General features: G+C 58.1%; 1 protein-coding gene across 1 annotated transcript; it reads right to left on the reverse strand.

Annotated features, from left to right (window-relative positions):
* Nucleotides 1-384: 384 nt before the first annotated feature.
* On the reverse strand, nt 385-20065 carry LOC146421844 (uncharacterized). The gene is made up of 12 exons (XM_085047034.1): nt 19927-20065; nt 10482-12223; nt 9444-9516; nt 8751-8891; nt 7525-7614; nt 6093-6156; nt 5022-5166; nt 3740-3831; nt 2672-2827; nt 2382-2487; nt 1975-2312; nt 385-1872 (listed from the first exon to the last, which is right to left on the reverse strand). Exons 2-9 carry the CDS (start codon nt 12162-12164, stop codon nt 2758-2760), a joined length of 2358 nt encoding a protein of 785 aa, XP_084903160.1. The 5' UTR covers nt 12165-12223; nt 19927-20065; the 3' UTR covers nt 385-1872; nt 1975-2312; nt 2382-2487; nt 2672-2757.
* Nucleotides 20066-20872: the final 807 nt, after the last annotated feature.

Here is a 20872-nt window from a genome sequence, read left to right on the forward strand (position 1 = left end):
AGCAAATACCCACTGCTCTGACTTGGGCTCTGAAGTGTCTCTGAGCTCGATTGGGGCGAATCACCATTCCCATTATTCCCATTCCCATTCCATTCCCAATTCCCAATTCCCACTTCCCAATTCCCAATCCCATCCAAATTCCCATTATTCCCAATCCTAATCCCATTCCCATTATTCCCATTATTCCCATTATTCCCATTATTCCCATTATTCCCATTATTCCCATTCCATCCCCATTATTCCCATTCCATTCCCAATCCCATTATTCCCAATCCTAATCCCATTCCAATCCCATTATTCCCATTATTCCCATCATTCCCAACCCCATTATTCCCATTTTTTCCCACAAGGATCGAGACAAACAAACTCCAAGGACACCAGAGATTTCCAAAATTCCATAATAAACTTCATCCCAACCCCAAAACAGCACCAGAGCAATGCCAGATCAATATCTGATCAATATCAGATCAATATCTGATCAATGCCAGGCTGTGCCTGATCAATGCCGGATCAATACCAGATCAATATCAGATCAATGCCAGGCTGTGCCTGATCAATGCCAGAGCAATACCAGATCAATACCAGATCAATGCCAGATCAATATCAGATCAATATCAGATCAATATCAGATCAATATCAGATCAATGCCAGAGCAATGCCTGATCAATGCCAGATCAATATCAGATCAATATCAGATCAATGCCAGGCTGTGCCTGATCAATGCCAGAGCAATGCCAGAGCAATGCCAGATCAATGTCAGATCAATGCCAGATCAATGCCTGATCAATATCAGATCAATGCCAGGCTGATGATAGATCAATGCCTGATCAATGTCAGATCAATGCCAGATCAATATCAGATCAATGCCGGATCAATGTCAGATCAATGCCTGATCAATGCCTGATCAATGCCTGATCAATGCCTGATCAATATCAGACCAATGTTGGATCAATATCAGATCAATGCCAGGCTGATGCCAGATCAATGCCTGATCAATACCAGATCAGTACCAGATCAATGTCAGATCAATGTCAGATCAATCCTGGAATGATGTCAGATCAATGCCTGATCAATGCTGGATCGATGTCAGATCAATATCAGATCAATGCTGGATCAATATCAGATCAATGTCAGATCAATTCCAGGCCGATGCCTGATCAATGCCCAATCAATCAATGCTGGATCAATGCCTTATCAATGCTGAATCGATGCCAGACCAATGCCTGATCAATGCCCGATCAATCAATGCCGGATCCATCCTGGACAGATACCGGATCAATGCCGGATCAATGCTGGATCAATACCAGAATCAATACCAGACCAGCTCTGCCCCAATACTGATTAATACCGGATCAATACTGATCAATACTTATCAATGCACAGTCAATATCAGACCAATCGCACCCCAATACTAATCAATACCGGATCAATACTGATAAATACCGGATCAATACTGATCAATACTTATCAGTGCACAGTCAATATCAGACCAGTTCTGCCCCAATACTGATCAATACCGGATCAATGCTGGACCAATACTGATCAATGGTTATCAATGCACAGTTAATATCAGACCAATCGCACCCCAATACTAATCAATACCGGATCAATACTGATAAATACCGGATCAATACTGATCAATACTTATCAATGCACAGTCAATATCAGACCAATCGCACCCCAATACTGATCAATACCGGATCAATACTGGATCAATACTGATCAATACCTGATCAATGCACAGTCAATATCAGACCAATCACACCCCAATACTGATCAATACCGGATCAATACTGATCAATGGCGGATCAATGATGTCCCCAAGGTCACCCAGGGCAGTGACACTGCAGTGACACCCTGAGCTGTCCAGTGCTGTGGTCACTCTGGGGTCACTCTGTGGTCAGTGCTGTGTCCAGAGCCATGGTCAGAGCTGTGGTCACTCTGTGTCAGAGATGTGTCCAGTGCCATGGCCACTGCTGTGGTCACTCTGTGGTCACACCGCAGTCAGAGCTGTGGTCACTCTGGTCACTCTGGGGTCAGTGCTGTGGCCAGAGCCATGTCCAGTGCTGTGGTCACTCTGGGGTCAGAGCTGTGGCCAGTGCTGTGGTCAGAGCCATGGCCAGAGCAATGTCCAGTGCTATGGTCACTCTGTGGTCACACCAGGGTCAGAGCCACATCCAGAGCCATGGCCGGAGCTGTGGTCACTGCTGTGGTCACTGCTGTGGTCACTCTGGGGTCAGAGCTCTGTCCACTGCTGGGGTCACTCTGGGGTCAGTGCTGTGGCCAGAGCAATGTCCAGTGCTGTGGTCACTCTGTGGTCAGTGCTGTGTCCACAGCTATGGTCAGAGCTGTGGTCATTACTGGGGTCACTGTGTGGTCACTCTGGGGTCACTCTGGGGTCAGAGTGATGTCCAGAGCCAAGGCCAGTGCTGTGGTCACTCCGGGGTCAGGGTTGTGTCCAGTGCCATGGCCGGAGCTGTGGTCACTCTGTGGTCAGAGCCACATCCACTGCCGTGGTCACTCTATGGTCATAGTGTGGCCAGAGCCGTGGCCACTGCTGTGGTCACTCTGTGGTCAGAGCTGTGTTCAGTTCCATGTCCAGTTCTGTGGTCACACCAGGGTCAGAGTTGTGTCCAGTGCTGTGGTCACTCTGGGGTCACTCTGGGGTCACTCTGGGGTCACACCAGGGTCAGAGTTGTGTCCAGTGCTGGGGTCACTCTGGGGTCACTCTGTGGTCACTCTGGGGTCACTCTGTGGTCACACCAGGGTCAGAGCTGTGTCCAGCGCTGTGGTCAGAGCCATGGCTGGAGTGATGTCCAGTGCTGTGGTCACTCTGGGGTCAAAGCTGTGTCCAGAGCTGTGTCCATCCTGTGTCCATCCATGTCCACCCTGTGTCCAGCCCGTGTCCACTCCATGTCCATCCCCATGTCCACCCTGTGTCCACTCCATGTTCACCCCATGTTCACCCCCATGTCCACCCCGTGTCCATCTTGATGTCCATCCTGTGTCCATCCATGTCCACCCCATGTCCACTCCACGTCCAGCTCTGTGTCCACTCTGTGTCCATCCCATGTCCATCCATGTCCACCCCATGTCCACCCCATGTCCACCCCCGTGTCCATCCATGTCCATCCCCTGTCCACCCTGTGTCCACCCCCATGTCCACCCTGTGTCCATCCATGTCCATTCCGTGTCCATTCCATGTCCATCCATTCTCCACCCCCATGTCCATCCATGTCCACCCCGTGTCCACTCCACATCCACTCCGTGTCCATCCCATGTCCATCCCATGTCCATCCCATGTTCATTCATCCATCCCCCTGTGCATCCCATGTCCACTCCACGTCCAGCTCTGTGTCCACTCCGTGTCCATCCCATGTCCATCCCCATGTCCACTCCATGTCCACCCCCGTGTCCATCCATGTCCATCCTGTGTCCATCCCCATGTCCACCCCTATGTCCACCCTGTGTCCACTCCATGTCCATCCCATGTCCACTCCGTGTCCATCCCATGTCCACCCCCCTCTCCATCTCATGTCCATCCCTGTGTCCATCCATGTCCATCCCATGCCCATCCAGTGTCCATCCCCTGTCCATCCCCATGTCCATCTTGATGTCCATCCCATGTTCACTCCATGTCCAGCTCTGTGTCCATCCCATGTCCATCCTATGTCCATCCCATGTCCACTCCATGTCCATACCGTGTCCACATTGTGTCCATACCATGGTCAGTGGTCAGTGGTCAGCAGGCCCCAGGCGCAGCCGCACGGCCACAGGCAGGTGGTCACTCAGTGTGGCCAGCCGGGTGATGACCGAGTAGCGAGTGACCTCCTGTGGGGACAGAGGGGACACTGAGGGGTCACTGGGGTCATTGGGAGGTCACTGAGGGGTCACTGGGAGGTCACAAGGGTCACTCAGGGTCATTGGGAGGTCACAGAGGGACACCAGGGGGTCACCAAGGTCACAGGGGGTCACTGAGGTCACTGGGGTGGTCACCGGGGGTCATTCACGGTGGTCACTTGGGGGTCACAGGGATAAGAGGGGGTCACTAAGGGGACACAGGGGTCACCAGGGGTCACTGAGGGGTCACAGGGGACAGTGAGGTCACTCAGGGGACACTCAGGGGTCACTGGGGGTCACCGAAGTCACAGAGGTCACTGGAGGGTCATAGGGACACCAGAGGGTCACCAGGGGTCACTGGGGACACAGAAGGGTCACTGGGGTCACCAGAGGGTCACCAGGGGTCACTCATGGTGGTCACTTGGGGGTCATAGGGACACCAGAGGGTCACTAGGATCACTGGGGACGTTAGGGGTCACTGGGAGGTCACAAGGGGTCATTCATGGTGGTCACTGGGGGGTCACAGAGGACAGTAGGGGTCACTGAGGGGGTCACAGGGGGACATCAGGGTCCTTAGGGGTCACAGGGGTCACAGAGGGGTCACAAGGGGACTCCAGGGGGTGAATGAGGAGTCCCAGGGGTCACTGGGGACATCGAGGGGTCACTGTGGGACACCAGGGCACCAGGGCTCACCAGGGTCACAGGGGTCACTCACAATGGTCAGTTGGGGGCCATAGGGACACCAGGGGGGCCCAGGGGTCACTGGGGACACTGGGGGTCACTCAGAGGTCACCAGGGGTCATTGAGGGTCACTCAGGAGTCCCAGGGGATCACCAGGGTCACCAGGGGTCACTCAGAGGTCACTCAGGGGTCACTCAGGGGTCACCGAGGGTCACCAGGTGTCCCCAGAGGTCACTCAGGGGTCACCAGAGGTCACTCAGGGGTCACCAGAGGTCACTGAGGGTCCCAGGGGTCACCAGGGGTCACCAATGGCCACTGAGGGTCACCAAGGTCACCAAGAGTCACTCAGGGGTCACCAAGTGTTACCAGGGTCACCAATGGTCACCAATGGTCACCAGGGGTCACCAGTGGTCACCAATGGTCACCAATGGTCACCAGGGGTCACTGAGGGTCCCCAAGGGTCACCGAGGGTCACTCAGGTGTCCCCAGCGGTCACTCACCGTGGTCACCTCGGGGTCTCTCCTCAGCAGCACCATGTCCACCCTGCGGCCACTCCAGGGCTGGGTGACCGAGGGGTCAGTGACACCGCTGGACAGGATGGGACCGGCCAGGAACTGCTGCCGTCCCCCGGGCTCGGACAGTGTCCTGAGGGGACAGCGGGGACATTTGGGGATGTTGTCCTTGATGTCCCCAAATCCCCCATTGTCCCCAATGTCCCCAATGTCCCCAATTCCCCTGATGTCCCCAATGTCCTCAATCCCCTCAATGTCCCCAATGTCCCCAATATACCCGATGTCCCCAAATCCCCACTGTCCCAAATGTCCCTGATGTCCCCAACATCCCCAATGTTCCCAAGTTCCCAATGTCCCCAAATGTCCCCATTAATGTCCCAAATGTCCTCAATGTCCTCAATTATCCCAAATGTCCCCACGATGTCCCCAGTCCCCCAATCTCCCCCAATGTCCCCAATCCCCCCAGCATCCCCAATGTCCCCAAATGCCCCCAATGACCCCAACATCCCCAATGTCTCCAATTCCCCACAAAGGTCCCCAAATGTCCCGCATGTCCCCATTGTCCCCAATATACCCAATGTCCCCAATTATCCCCAATGTCCCCAATATTCTCAATTATCCCCATTATCCCCAAATGTCCCCACGATGTCCCCAATCCCCCAATCTCCCCCAATGTCCCCAATCCCCCCAGCATCCCCAATGTCCCCAATGTCCCCAGTGTCCCCAATACCCTCAATGTCCCCAGTGTCCCCATTAATGCCCCCAACATACCCAATGTCCCCAAATCCCAAATGTCCCCAATGTCCCCAATCCCGCCAATATCCCCAACATCCCCAGTGTCCCCAATTCCCCGCAAATGTCCCCAATGTCCCCAATTCTCCCGATGTCCCCAACATCCCCAAATGTCCTCAATATCCCCAAATGTCCCCAACGTCCCCACTGTCCTTACTGTCTGCAGTGTCCCCAATGTCCCCAAATTCCCCAATATCCCCCAATTCCCCCAATGTCCCCAAAATTCTCAATTCCCCCCCCCAATGTCCCCAATGTCCCCAGTGTCACCTCCTCATCCTCTCCGGGTCACTCACAGGCTCCTCGTAGATCTTGAGGTAATTGAGCAAAGTGCCTGAGGACACAGGGACAGCGGGTGACAACAGGGGACAGCAGGGGACAGAGGGACAGCAGGGGACATCAGCAGGACTCTGGACACCAGGAGGGGACAGCAGGGGACAGCAGGGGGTGACATCAGTGTCCCCAAAGAGGTGACAGTAGAGTACCAAGGAGGTGACAGTGAGGTGCCCAGGAGGTGACAGTGAAGTCCCTAGGGAAGTGACAGTGAGGTGCCCAGGAGGTGACAATAGGAAACCCCATGAGGTGACATCAGAGCCCCAGGAGGTGACAATAGAAAGCCCAGAAGGTGACATCAGGACCCAAGGAAGTGACATCAAGACCCAGGAGGTGACATCAGGACCCCAGGAGGTGACAGCAGTGTCCCCAAGGAGGTGACAGTGAGATCCCCGGGGAGGTGACCTCAGGACCCCAGGAGGTGACAATAGAAAACCCAGGAGGTGACATTAGGACCCCAGGAGGTGACAGTGAGATCCCCAGGAGGTGACAGCAGTGTCCCCAAGGAGGTGACAGTGAGATCCCCAGGGGGTGACATCAGGGTGCAGGGGAGGTGACAGCAGAGCCCCAGCAAGGTGACATCAGGGTCCCCAGGCAGAGGTGACATCAGGACCCAGGGAGGTGACAGTGGAATTTCAGGGGAGGTGACAGCAGTGTCCCCAAGGAGGTGACAGCAGAACCCCAGGGAGGTGACAGTGAGCTCCCAAGGAGGTGACAATGGAAAACTCAGGAGGTGACAATAGGATCCCCAGAAGGTGACATCAGAGCCCCAGGAGGTGACAACAGTGTCCCCAGGGAGGTGACAGTAGTGTCACCAAGGAGGTGACAATAGGACCCCAGAAGGTGACAGCAGTGTCCCAGGGCAGAGGTGACATCAGGACCCCAGAAGGTGACAATAGGACCCCCAGGAAGTGACATTAGGACCCAGAAGGTGACATCAGAGCCCCAGAAGGTGACAGCAGAGCCCCAGAGAGGTGACAGCAGTGTCACCAAGGAGGTGACCTCAGGAGCCCAGGAGGTGACATCAGAGCCCCGGGGCAGAGGTGACACCAGGACCCCAGAAGGTGACACCAGTGCCCCATGAGGTGACATCAGGACCCCAGAAGGTGACAATAGCCCCCCAGAAGGTGACATTAGGACCCCATGAGGTGACACCAGTGCCCCATGAGGTGATACCAGGACCCAGAAGGTGACACCAGGACCCCATGAGGTGACAATAGCCCCCCAGAAGGTGACATTAGGACCCAGAAGGTGACACCAGTGCCCCATGAGGTGACACCAGGACCCCAGAAGGTGACAATAGGACCCATGAGGTGACCTCAGGACCCCATGAGGTGACCCCATCCCCCGGTGGCCGCGCTGTCCCCACCGATGGCCCAGGGCTGCTCCTGTCCCTTGTCACGCCTGGCAGGATCCCAGAACTCCCGGAACAGAGGGTGGCACTGGTTCTGCGCGTCACCTGTGGGGACACCGGGCTGCTGTCACCCAAGGGTCACCTGGGTGTCACCTCCCTGTCCGGCTGTGTCCCTGTGTGACACCTCTGTGTCCCTTTGTCAGCCCGCTGTCCCCCAATGTCCCCAGTTAGCCCAAATGTCCCCCACATCCTCTGATGTCCCCAATGTCCTCAATCCCCCCAATGTCCCCAATGTCCCCAATTTCCCCCAATGTCTCCCAATGTCTCTGATGTCCCCAACATCCCCAATTGTCCCCAGTGTCCTCAATGTCCCCAATTATCCCAAATGTCCCCAACATTCCCTGATGTCCCCAATGTCCCCAATATCCCTATAGTCCCCAATGTCCCCAATGTCTCCAATTGTCCCCAATATCCCCAAATGTCCCCCATGTCCCCTGATGTCCCCAACGTCCCCAGTGTCCCCAACATCCCCAATGTCTCCAATGTCCCCAATTATCCCCAATGTCCCCCAGTGTCCCCAATGTCCCCAATTCTCCCAAATGTCCGAAATGTCCCCAATATCCCCTGATGTCCCCAATGTCCCCAATGTCCCAAATTATCCCAAATGTCCCCAATGTCCCCAACATGCCCAATGTCCCTGATGTCCCCAATGTCCCCAATGTCCCAAATTATCCCAAATGTCCCCAATGTCCCCTGATGTCCCCAACGTCCCCCAATGATCCCAATTATCCCCAATGTCCCCCAGTGTCCCCAATGTCCCCAACACCCCAGTGTCCCCAATATGCCCAATGTCCCCAATGCCCCCGATGTCCCCAGTGTCCCCAATATCCCCAATGTCCCCAATGTCCATATTAATCCCCAATGTCCCCAAATCCCCAATGTCCATAATGTCCCCAACATCCCCAATGTCCCCTATAATCCCCAGTGTCCCCAGGTGTCCCCAATGCCCCCAATATCCCCAATGTCCCCACTGTCCCTGATGTCCCCGATGTCCCCAAATCCCCAATTATCCCCAATATCCCCAATGTCCCCAATTATCCCAAATGTCCCCAATATCCCAATGTCCCCACAGCCCCCAAATCCCCCAATGTCCCCAACACCCCCAATATCCCCAACATCCCCAATGTCCCCAGTGTCCCCAATGTCCCCAGTGTCCCCAGTGTCCCCAGTGTCCCCAGCACCTCGGGAGCAGTTGTCGAAGTTGAGGTCCCCGCAGAGGACATCGAAGGCCACCATGTCCCCAGGCTGCTCCTGCTGCCGCCGGAAGTCCTTGAGCCAGCGCAGGGACAGTGACAGCTGCGCGTCACGGATGGTGGCATCGGCTGGGAGGGGACAGCGGGGACGTTGGTATGGGATATGGGGACTTTGGGGACACTGGGGACAGTGGGGATGTTGGGGACATTTGGGATAATTGGGGACATTGGGGACATTGGGGGACACTATGGACATTGGGGACATTGGGGACATTGATATGGGATATAAGGGCATTTGCGATAATTGGGGACATTGGGGACATTGAGGAGATTGGGGACATTGGGGACATTTGGGATATTGGGGATATTGGGGACATTGGGGACAGTGATATGGGATTGGGGACATTGGGGACATTGGGGAATGTTGGGGACATTGGGGACACTGGGGACGTTGGGGATATTGGGGACATTTGGGGACACTGGGGACACACAGGTGCACATGGACACAGGGGGACATCGACACAGAGGGACAGACAGAGGGACACGTGGACATTGAGGGACAAGTGGACAGATGGACACAGGGGGACATGGTGACACACAAAAGGACACGGAGGGACAAGGACACAGCTGTCCCCACGCTGTCCCCATGCTGTCCCCACGCTGTCCCCATGTCCCACTCACCCGCTGTCGCCTGCAGGTGAGTGCAGCCCAGGTAACCCACCACTCGCCGGCCACGCCCTGTGCCCAGCAGCACCTGGGGGTGACATCACTGAGTGTCACCTGAGTGTCACCTGAGTGTCACCTGAGTGTCACCTCACCTGTCACTGCTCCCCAGGTGTCACCTCACCTGTGCCCAACAGCAGCACCTGGGGGTGACATCACTGAGTGTCACCTGAGTGTCACCTGAGTGTCACCTGAGTGTCACCTCACCTGTCACTGCTCCCCCAGGTGTCACCTCACCTGTGCCCAGCAGCACCTGGGGGTGACATCACTGAGTGTCACCTGAGTGTCACCTGGGTGTCACCTCAGCCTGTCACTACACCCCAGGTGTCACCTCACCTGTGCCAGCAGCACCTAGGAATGTCACACCTGAGTGTCACCTCAGCCTATCACTACACCCCAGGTGTCACCTCACCTGTCCCCAGAAGCACCTGGGGGTGTCACACCTGAGTGTCACCTCAGCCTGTCACTACACCTGTCCCCACAGCCCAGGTGTCACCTCACCTGTGTCCAGAAGCACCTGGGGGTGTCACACCCGAGTGTCACCTCACCCCAGGTGTCCCCTCACCTGTCCCTGTCGCAGGTGTCCCCAGGTGTCCCCTCACCTGTCCCACCAGCACCTGGTGGTGTCACACTTGAGTGTCACACCTGAGTGTCCCCTCACCTGTCCCCACCCTCCACGTGTCACCTCACCTGTCCCCACCTCCCAGGTGTCCCCAGGTGTCCCCAGGTGTCACCTCACCTGTGCCTCCAGCAGCACTTGGGGGTGTCACACCTGAGTGTCACCTCACCTATCACTCCTCCCCCAGGTGTCACCTCACCTGTCCCCAGAAGGACCTGGAGGTGTCACACCTGAGTGTCACACCTGAGTGTCACCTCACCTGTCCCACCCTCCAGGTGTCCCCAGGTGTCCCCTCACCTGTGCCACCAGTGCCTGGCGGTGTCACACCTGTCCCCTCACCTGTCCCACCCCCCAGGTGTCCCCAGGTGTCCCCTCACCTGCGCCACCAGCAGCCCCTTGCTGGCCAGCGCGTCCTCGCGGGCGGCCTGGGGGAACGGCCAGAAGCTGGCGGCCAGCAGCGGGAAGCGACTGGCCAGCAGCAAGCCGCTGCCCATCAGCCTCAGCCGGCCGCAGCGCAGCCCCGCCGGCCCCACCCCCCACAGCAGGTGAGGGAAGCGCCGGCCCAGGTGACGCCGCAGCGCGGTGGCCGCGGTGACGTCGAACACCTCCTGCAGGCACAGGAAGTCAACGTCCGGCGGGATGCGGGCGGTCAGCACCGGGGGCATGGGGTCGGGCAGGGAGATCGGACGCTCAGGACGCTCCGGACACGGGGTTGGGGTGGTCATTGGTGATGAGTTGGTCATTGTTCGGTTGGTCATCGATGTTGGGTTGGTCATCAGTGTTGAGTTGGTCATCGATGTTGGGTTGGTCATTGTTGAATTGGTCATTGTTGGGTTGGTCATCGGGGTTGGGTTGGTCATCGATGTCGGGTTGGTCATCAGGGTTGAGTTGGTCATCAGGGTTGGGTCACCCATGGGTATCTCCGGCCATGCCATTGTATTGGTCATTGGTGTTGGGGTGGTCATCGGTGTTGAGTTGGTCATCGCATTGGTCATTGTGGTTGGGTTGGTCATTGTTGGGTTGGTCATCGGGGTTGGGTCACCCATGGGTATCTCTGGCCATGCCATTGTATTGGTCATTGGTGTTGGGTTGGTCATCGGTGTTGAGTTGGTCATCAGGGTTGGGTCAGCCATCTCCACCTCCGGCCACGCCATCGTGTTGGTCATCGGGGTTGGATTGACCATCGGCATTGGGTCACTCATCGACGTTGGATTGGCCATCTTTGTTGGGTTGGTCATCAGGGTTGGGTCAGCCATCTCCATCTCCGGCCACATTGTCACGCTGACCATCGATGATTGGTCACCCATCGCCATCTCTGGCCACGCCGTCGCATTGACCATCGGTGTTGGGTCACCCATTGATGTTGGATTGACCATCAGTGTTGGACTGACCATCGGTGTTGGATTGGTCATCGGTGTTGGGTCACCCATGGCCATCTCCGGCCACGCCGTGCTGCTGACCTTCGCTGACCCCTCGTCCACCACCCCTGGCCCCACATCAGCGCTCAGTGTTCCCCCATAGCCGCCGCTCCGTCCACCCCGCGAGTCCAGCAGTCCATCCCGATCTCCAGAACGTTCCGTCGCCGCCAGGATCCGGCCGATGACCTCTGCCCTCCGGCCGGTGCCACCCAGGTTGCTGAACCTGGCCAGGCCGCTGGGCAGCAGACACACGTTGGCCGTCAGGAAGGTCAAGCCGCGTGGACGCCGCGGGTCCCAAGGCTCCGGCGTGGCCGCGGCGGCCGAAAATTGATGGACGAACGGCCGGCGTTTGGCCTGAGCCGGTAGCCACAGCAGTAGCCCCAGGACGGCCGGCGGCAGCGCCAGGACCAGCGCCAGGACCAAGGCCGGCGCCAGCAGGACCCTGATGGCCACGGCCAGGAAGTGACCGCCCCGCCACCGCCGCCAGCGTGACCGCTGAGCAGTGGTCGGCTGCAGGGCCAGCAGGCGGTCAAGCGTCCAGTAGGCCGGGGTCAGTAGCGCCTCGGCCACCGCGGCCACTGCGGCCACGGGACGGCTGGGGAACGGCGTGTCCGGCAGAGTGGACGGTGGTGGCCATGGCATGGCAGTGTCCTGGGGGGCTGGCCGGTCCGGTTCGGACGGTCCGGAGCAGTTTGGACAACCTGTGGGGAGAGACCACGGTGAGTGGGGTGGACACTGCGGCCGCGGCCTTGTCACCTGGAGAGAGATGGACACTGGGGACATTGGGGACATTGGGGACATCGGGGACATTGGGGACATTATTGACTCTGTGGGTCAGTGCCACCGTGGGAAAATGGGGAGTGGGACCTTGGGGTGTCCTGGTCAGCGTGGGAAATTCTGTGGTCAGAGATCTCTGTCCATCTGTCCATCCTGGGAAATTCCTGTGGTCAGAGATCTCTGTCCATGTGGTCAGTGTGGGAAATTCTGTGGTCAGAGATCTCTGTCCATCTGTCCATCCTGGGAATTTCCCATGGCCAGAGAGATCTCTGTCCATCTGTCCATCCTGGAAAACTCTGTGGCCAGAGAGATCTCTGTCCATCTGTCCATCCTGGGAAATTCTGTGGCTAAAGAGATCTCTGTCCATCTGTCCATCCTGGGAATTTCCCATGGCCAGAGAGATCTCTGTCCATCTGTCCATCCTGGAAAACTCTGTGGTCAGAGAGATCTCTGTCCATCTGTCCATCCTGGGAATTTCTGTGGTTAAAGAGATCTCTGTCCATCTGTCCATCCTGGGAAATCCCCATGGTCAGAGATCTCTGTCCATCTGTCCATCCTGGGAAATTCTGTGGTCAGAGATCTCTGTCCATCTGTCCATCCTGGGAAATTCTGTGGCTAAAGAGATCTCTGTCCATCTGTCCATCCTGGGAATTTCCCATGGCCGGAGTCACCCCTCCCCCTGCTGGTCACCGTGGGAACTCCCCGTGGCCGCAGCCGCCCCTCCCCCCTGTCCCAGGTGCCACCGTGGGAATGTCCGGTGTCCCTCGGCCAGGCCATCCTCCCCCGCCATTGTCCCCAAGGGCGGGGACGGCAGGGGACAGGCAGGGGACAATTGTCCTTGGTTCCCACGGTGACCAGATGGACAGAGATCTCTCTGACCACAGAATTTCCCAGGATGGACAGATGGACAGAGATCTCTTTAGCCACAGGAAATTCCCAGGATGGACAGAAGGACAGAGATCTCACTGACCACAGAATTTCCCACACTGACCACATGGACAGAGATGTCTTTGGCCACAGAATTCTCTACACTGACCAGATGGACAGATGGACAGAGATCTCTCTCTGACCACAGAATTTCCCAGGATGGACAGATGGACAGAGATCTCTCTGGCCACGGGAATTTCCCTCACTGACCACATGGACAGAGATCTCTTTAGCCACAGAATTTCCCAGGATGGACAGATGGACAGAGATCTCTTTAGCCACAGAATTTCCCAGGATGGACAGATGGACAGAGATCTCTTTAGCCACAGAATTTCCCAGGATGGACAGATGGACAGAGATCTCTCTGGCCACAGATTTTCCCACAGAATTTCCCACACTGACCAGATGGACAGATGGACAGAAATCCCTCTGGTCACAGAATTTCCCACACTGACCAGATGGACAGATGGACAGAGATCTCTCTGACCACAGAATTTCCCGGGATGGACAGATGGACAGAGATGTCCCCGCAGTGTCCCCAAGGCCACCTCAGGTGGGCTCAGCCCTGTCCCCTCCCTCCCCCCCAGGTGGCCCAGGTGACCCCAGCAGTGCCCACCTGTGCCCCCCAAAGCGGTCATCACCTCACCTGTCCGGGGTTTGGGGGGTCAGAGGCCAGCAGGACCTTCCGCAGGTGAGACTGGCCAGGTGAGACCGGCCAGGTGAGTCCTGTCCAGGTCAGTCTGGCCCCTCGCCTTGCCCAGGTGAGTCTCACCCCGATCTTGTCCAGGTAAATCTCACCCTGATCCTCTCCAGGTGAGTCCTCTCCAGGTAAATCTCACCCTGATCCTGACCAGGTGAGTCCTGTCCAGGTGAGTCTCTGCCCCTCCCATTGTCCAGCTGAGTTTTGGCCTCATATCCTGTCCAGGTCAGTCTGGCCCCTCCCCTTGTCCAGGTGAGTCTCATCCTGTCCAGGTGAGTCTCGGCTCCTCCCCTTGCCCAGGTGAGTCCTGCCCTGATCTCATCCAGGTAACTCACAGCCCCTGATCCTCTCCAGGTGAGTCTCACCCCAATCCTGTCCAGGTAAATCCCAGCCCCTGATCCCGTCCAGGTGAGTCTCAGCCCCTCCCCTTATCCAGGTAAATCTCACCCTGATCCTGACCAGGTGAGTCCTGTCCAGGTGACTCTTGGCCCCTCCCATTGTCCAGGTGAGCTTTGGCCTCATATCCTGTCCAGCTCAGTCTGGCCCCTCCCCTTGTCCAGGTGAGTCTCATCCTGTCCAGGTGAGTCTCACCCCAATCCTCTCCAGGTAAATCCTGGTGAGTCTCACCCTGATCTTGTCCAGGTAAGTCCTGTCCAGGTAAATCCCAGCCCCTGATCTTGCCCAGGTGAGTCCTGCTCAGATCTTATCCAGGTAAATCCCAGCCCCTGACTCCGCCCAGGTGAGTCTCGGTCCGATCTTGCCCAGGTAAATCCCGACCCTAATCTTTTCCAGGTGAGTCTCACCCCAATCCTGTCCAGGTGAGTCCTGCTCAGATCTTATCCAGGTAAATCCCAGCCCCAGATCTTGCCCAGGTGAGTCTCAGCCTGATCTTGTCCAGGTGAGTCCTGGCCCCTCCCCTTGCCCAGGTGAGTCCCGCCTCGATCATGTCCAGGTAAATCCCAGCCCCTGACTCTGCCCAGGTGAGTCTCAGTCTGATCTCACCCAGGTAAATCCAAACCCTAATCTTTTCCAGGTGAGTCTCAGCCCCTCCCCTTGCCCAAGTAAACCGCTGCCCGATCTTGTCCAGGTGAGTCCCTCTCCGATCTTATCCAGGTAAATCTTGGCCCCTCCCCTTGCCCAGGTAAATCCTGCCCTGATCCTGTCCAGGTGAGTCCTGTCCAGGTGAATCCTGACCCCTCCCCTTATCCAGGTGAGTCTCACCCTGATCCTGTCCAGGTAACTCTCAGCCCCTCCCCTTGCCCAGGTGAGTCCTGTCCAGGTGAGTCTTGGCCCCTCCCCTTGTCCAGGTAAATCCTGGCCACTGATCCTGTCCAGGTAAATCCCAACCTCTGATCTTATCCAGGTGAGTCCTGGCCAGGTGAGTCCCACCCCGATCCTGTCCAGGTGAATCCCAACCCCTGATCCTGTCCAGGTGAGTCCTGTCTGGCCAGTCTGGTCTGACAGGTTCCTAGCCAGGTGAGTCTGAGCCCTGCGGCCACAGCAAGGCTGGACATTGCATGTGGCCAGTGACGCCTCACCTGGGCAGGTGACATCTCATTGGGCAGGTGACACCTCACTGGGCAGGTGACATCTCACTGGGCAGGTAACAACCTCACCTGGGCAGGTAACAACCTCACCTGGGCAGGTAAGAACTTCACCTGGGCAGGTGGCACCTTGTTGGACGGGTGACATCTCACCTGGGCAGGTAACATCTCACCTGGGCAGGTAACAACCTCACCTGGGCAGGTGGCACCTTATTGGACAGGTGACATCTCACTGGACAGGTGATATCTCACCTGGACAGGTGACACCTGACTGACTTCCTGCTTCCTTCCCGGATCTCACCTGACTCCTACCTGACTCGGCAGCTGCCTGATCCCACCTGGGGACAGTGGGGACACTGGGGACACTGGGGACAATGGGGACAACGGGGGTACTGGGAATGCTGGGAGCACTGGGGGGACACTGGGGACAATGGGGACACTGGAATTATTGGGAATATTGGGGACACTGGGAGCACTGGGGGGACATTGGGGACAATGGGGACACCTGGAATTCTGTGAGTGCTGGGGACACTGGAGTTACTGGGGACAATGGGGACATGGGGACACTGGGGACATGGGGACACTGGGATACTGGAGTTACTGGGGTCACTGGGAGCAGTGGGACACTGGGATTACTGGGGACACTGGGGACAGTGGAGGTTCTGGGGACACTGGGGTTACTGGGAATGCTGGGAGTCCTGGGGACAATGGAGACATCAGAAGTAGGGGACATTGGGGACACTGAGGTTAACTGGGAATGGTGGGGTTACTGGGGACACTGGGGACAATGGGGACAATGGGGACACCTGGAATTCTGGGAGTCCTGGGGACACTGGGGACAGTGGGGACATCAGAAGTGGGGGACACTGGGGACACTGAGGTTACTGGGAGCACTGGGAGCACAGGGGACACTGGGGACAATGGGACTCTGGGGACACTGGGGACACTGGCAGAGCTGGGGACACAGGGACATTGGGGACACTGGGGTTACTGGGAATACTGGGAGCCCTGGGGACACTGGGGACACTGGGGGCACTGGGGACACTGGGGACAGTGGCAGTGCTGGGGACATTGGGGACACTGCAGTTACTGGGGACACTGAGGTTACTGGGAATACTGGTGACACTGGGGACATTGGGGACACCAGTTACAATGGTGACGTTGGGGACACTGGGGACACTGGGGGGTTACTGGGGACACTGGTGACACTGGGGGGTTACTGGTCATGCTGGTGACACTGGTGACACTGGTGACATTGGGGACACTGGCGACACTGGGGGGTTACTGGTGACACTGGGATTACTGGGGACACTGGTGACACTGGGGTTGCTGGTCACACTGGGGACACAGGTGACATTTGTGACACTGGGGACACTGGTGTCACTGGGATTACTGGGGACACTGGTGACACTGGTGGGACACTGGGGACACTGGTCACCCCCTGCTGTCCCCACAGGGCTGTGGGTGGCACAGGTGACTCAGGCCAGGTGTGTCACCTCCGGCCAGGTGTGTCACCTCCGGCCAGGGGACAGCCCTGCCACCCACGGGGCAGAATTGGTGTCACCTGAACCTGCGGGGACCGGCTGGGGTCCCAGTGTCCCCCCAGTGCCACCAGTGTCCCCTCAGTGTCCCCAGTGTCACCCCAGTGTCACCAGTGCCACCAGTGTCCCCAGTGCCCCCAGTGTCACCCCAGTGTCCCCAGTGCCACCCAGAGGGGTTCCCAGTGTCCCCAGTGTCACCCAAGGGGGTTCTAGTGTCCCCCAGTGTCCCCAGTGTCACCCAGGAGGGTTCCAGTGTCCCCCAGTGTCACCCCAGTGTCCCCAGTGTCCACTCAGAGGAGTCCCAGTGTCCCCAGTGTCCCCAGTGCCACCCAGAAGGGTCAGTGCCAATGTCCCCTAATGCCCCCAGTGCCACCCAGTGTCCTCAGTGCCACCCAGAGGGGTCAGTGCCAATGTCCTCAGTGTCACCCCAGTGTCCCTCAACGTCCCCAATGTCACCCAGAGGGGTCAGTGCCAATGTCCACTCTTGTCCCCAGTGCCACCCAGAGTCCCTCCACTGTCCCCCCAGTGTCCCCAGTGTGCCCCCAGTGTCCCCCCAGTGTCCCCAATGCCACCCAGAGTGGTCAGTGCCAATGTCCACTATTGTCCCCAGTGTCCCCCAATGTCCCCAGTGCCACCCAGAGGGGTCCCAGCGTCACCCCAATGTCCCCAGTGTCCCCAATGCCCACCCAGAGTGTCCCCAGTGTCCCTCCAGTGCCACCCAGAGGGGTCAGTGCCAATGTCCACTATTGTCCCCAGTGTCCCCAGTGTCACCAATGCCCGTCCAGTGTCCCCAGTGCCACCCAGAGGGGTCCCAGTGTCCCCAACACCAGTTACTGGGGACATTGTCCCCCCAGACACAGTGTCGCCAATGTCCCCAATGTCCCCACGCCGGCAGCGCCACCCTCATTGTCCCCACAGTACCCTGAAGCCTCCCTGTCCCCTCTCTGTCCCTCGCGGCGACCCTGGTGGCCCCGACGGCGACCCTGGTGGCCTCGGCGACAACACCAGCGCCACCCGCGCCACCTCCCCCCCCCCAACTCCGGCGCCACTTGTCACCTCCCCCGCCACCTCCCCCTCACCTCCGCATGTCGCCAAGGCCACCAGCTGCCGCCCGGCGTGGCCACCGCTCATGGCCGGGGGGCTACCGGTGTCACCGCGCCGCCACCGCGGGTGACAAACAGCCCTGGTGGCGCTCCTGTCGCGTGTGCCACCCCCGGGGCCACCTGCGGGGCCATCGGTGTCGCCTGACCGGTTCTGCCGGTGGCCGCAGGAAGTGGTGGCATTTGTGTCACCCCCCCCTCAGCTGTCTGGAGTGTCCCCAAAGGGGGTGGCACTGTCCGGGTGTCCCCAAACTGAGGGTGGCACTGTCTGAGTGTCCCCAAACTGGAGGTGGCACTGTCCCGATGTCCCCAAACTGCGGGTGACACTGTCTGGATGTCCCCAAAGGGGGGGTGACACTGTCCGGATGTCCCCAGGGTGATGGTGGCACTGTCCGGATGTCCCTAAACCGGGAGTGGCACTGTCCGGATGTCCCCAAAGGGGGGGTGGCAATGTCTGAGTGTCCCCAAACTGGGGGGTGACACCGTCCGGATGTCCCCAAAGGGGGGTGTGACACTGTCCGGATGTCCCCAAAGGGGGATGACACTGTCTGGAGTGTCCCCAAACTGCGGGTGACACTGTCCGGATGTCCCCAAGCCGGGGGTGACACTGTCCGGATGTCCCCAAAGGGGGGTGACACTGTCCCGATGTCCCCAAGCTGGGATGTGGCACTGTCTGGAGTGTCCCCAAGCCGGGGGTGACACTGTCTGCCAGATGTCCCCAAACTGCGGGTGGCACTGTCCCGATGTCCCCAAAAGGGGATGACACTGTCCCGATGTCCCCAAAGGGGGATGACACTGTCCCGATGTCCCCAAAGGGGGGGGTGACACCGTCCGGATGTCCCCAAAGGGGGGGGTGGCACTGTCTGAGTGTCCCCAGGGTGATGGTGACACTGTCCCGATGTCCCCAAGCTGGGATATGGCACTGTCTGGAGTGTCCCCAAACTGGGGGTGACACTGTCCGGATGTCCCCAAAGGGGGGGGTGACACTGTCCCGATGTCCCCAAGCTGTCGCTGTCCCCTCCCCCCCTCCATTTCCTTTTCCCGCCAAGAGAGGAAAAGGTTCCCACGGTGGGGGGAGGGGCGGGGTTAATGTCACCCCCCCTGTCACCCCCAAATTTCGGTCCTTGTCCCCTCCCCTGTCACCTCCTGTCACCTCTGTCACCTCTGTCACCTCCCCTGTCACCCCCCGGCTCGCAGCCAACCCCAGGGAGACCCCAGGTGGGACAGGAGGTGACAGGGAGGTGACACAGAAGGTGACAGGGGGGTGACAGGGGGGTGATTGGAGGTGACAAAGAAGGTGACAGGGGAGGTGACAGGGAGGCGACAAAGAAGGTGACACAGAAGGTGACAGGGAGGTGACAGAGGAGGCGACAGGGGAGGTGACAGGGAGGTGACAGAGAGGCGACAAAGAAGGCGACAGGGGGGTGACAAGGAGGCGACTCTGGGGTGACAGGGGAGGTGACAAGGGAGGTGACAAGGGGGTTGACGGAGGCGATTTGGGAGTGACCTGGGAGGTGACAGAGGTGACAGAGAGGTGACAAAGAAGGTGACACAGAAGGTGACAGGGGGGTTGACAGGGAGGTGACAGGAGGGTGACAAGGGAGGTGACAGGGAGGCGATTCGGGGGACACAGGGGGGTGACAAAGAAGGTGACAGGGGGGTGACAAGGAGGCGATTCTGGGGTGACAAGGGAGGTGACAGGGAGGTGACAAGGAGGCGATTTGGGGGTGACCTGGGAGGTGACCCAGAAGGTGACACAGGGAGGTGACAAAGAAGGTGACACAGGGAGGTGACAGGGGAGGTGACAGCACCCACCGGGACCCCCGCGGTGACCGGAGTGTCGCTGCTCTGTCCCTTTGTCGCCGCGCGGCCAAAAGAGAAAGGGAAAGCGAAAGGGAAAGCGAATGGGAGAGACTGGGGGGAACTGGGAGGGACTGGGATAGAATGGGAGGGACTGGGAATGGGATTTACAGAGACTGGGAACAAACTGGGAGGGACTGGGAGGGACTGGGAGGGACTGGGAGGGACTGGGAGGGACTGGGGGAACTGTGAATGGGATTGAGACAGACTGGGAACAAACTGGGATGGACTGGGATGGGGACTGGGAGGGACTGGGAATGGACTGGGAGAGACTGGGATGGGACTGGGATGGACTGGGATAGAATGGGAGGGACTGGGAATGGGATTGACAGAGACTGGGAACAAACTGGGATGGACTGGGATGGACTGGGAGGGACTGGGAGGGACTGGGAGGGACTGGGAATGGGAAATGGGGAACTGGGAGGGACTGGGAATGGGACTGGTTTATACTGGGAGTGGACTGGGAGGGACTGGTTTGGACTGGGAGGAAATCCCGCAGCAGTTTTAGGGTGAAAAATGAGGATTTTGGGGAGGAAAAGGGAACTGGTTTGTACTGGGAGGGACTGGGATGCCAGGGTCATGCCAGGTGTCATGCCAGGATCATGCCAAGACCATGCCAAGATCATGCCAGGCTCATGCAAGGATCATGCTAGGGTCACGCCAGCATCATGCCAGCATCATGCTAAGATCATGCCAGGGTCATGCCACGGTCATGCCAAGATCATGGCAGGTGCTGTGTCAGCGTCACGCCAGGATCATGCTAGAATCATGCCAGGATCATGCCAAGATCATGCCAGGTGTCACACCAGGATCACGCCAGGATCATGCCAAGATCATGCCAGGTATCATGCCAGGATCACACCCGGATCATGCCAGAATCATGCTAGAGTCATGCCAGGAT

Source organism: Lichenostomus cassidix, unplaced genomic scaffold, assembly GCF_008360975.1.
Source record: "Lichenostomus cassidix isolate B80296 unplaced genomic scaffold, HeHo_3.0 HiC_scaffold_772, whole genome shotgun sequence".
NCBI classification, from domain to species: domain Eukaryota; kingdom Metazoa; phylum Chordata; class Aves; order Passeriformes; family Meliphagidae; genus Lichenostomus; species Lichenostomus cassidix.

Excerpts from the sequence above, each read along its gene's own strand:
- LOC146421844 (XM_085047034.1), bottom strand. The coding sequence starts at position 12,164 with ATGCCATGGCCACCACCGTCCACTCTGCCGGACACGCCGTTCCCCAGC. Across the intron at positions 6,157-7,524 it reads GGAGCAGCCCTGGGCCATCG|GCACTTTGCTCAATTACCTC; the intron begins GTGGGGACAGCG and ends CTGTGTCCTCAG. Across the intron at positions 2,828-3,739 it reads CGCCTGGGGCCTGCTGACCA|CACAGCACTGGACATCACTC; the intron begins CTGACCACTGAC and ends CCCCAGAGTGAC.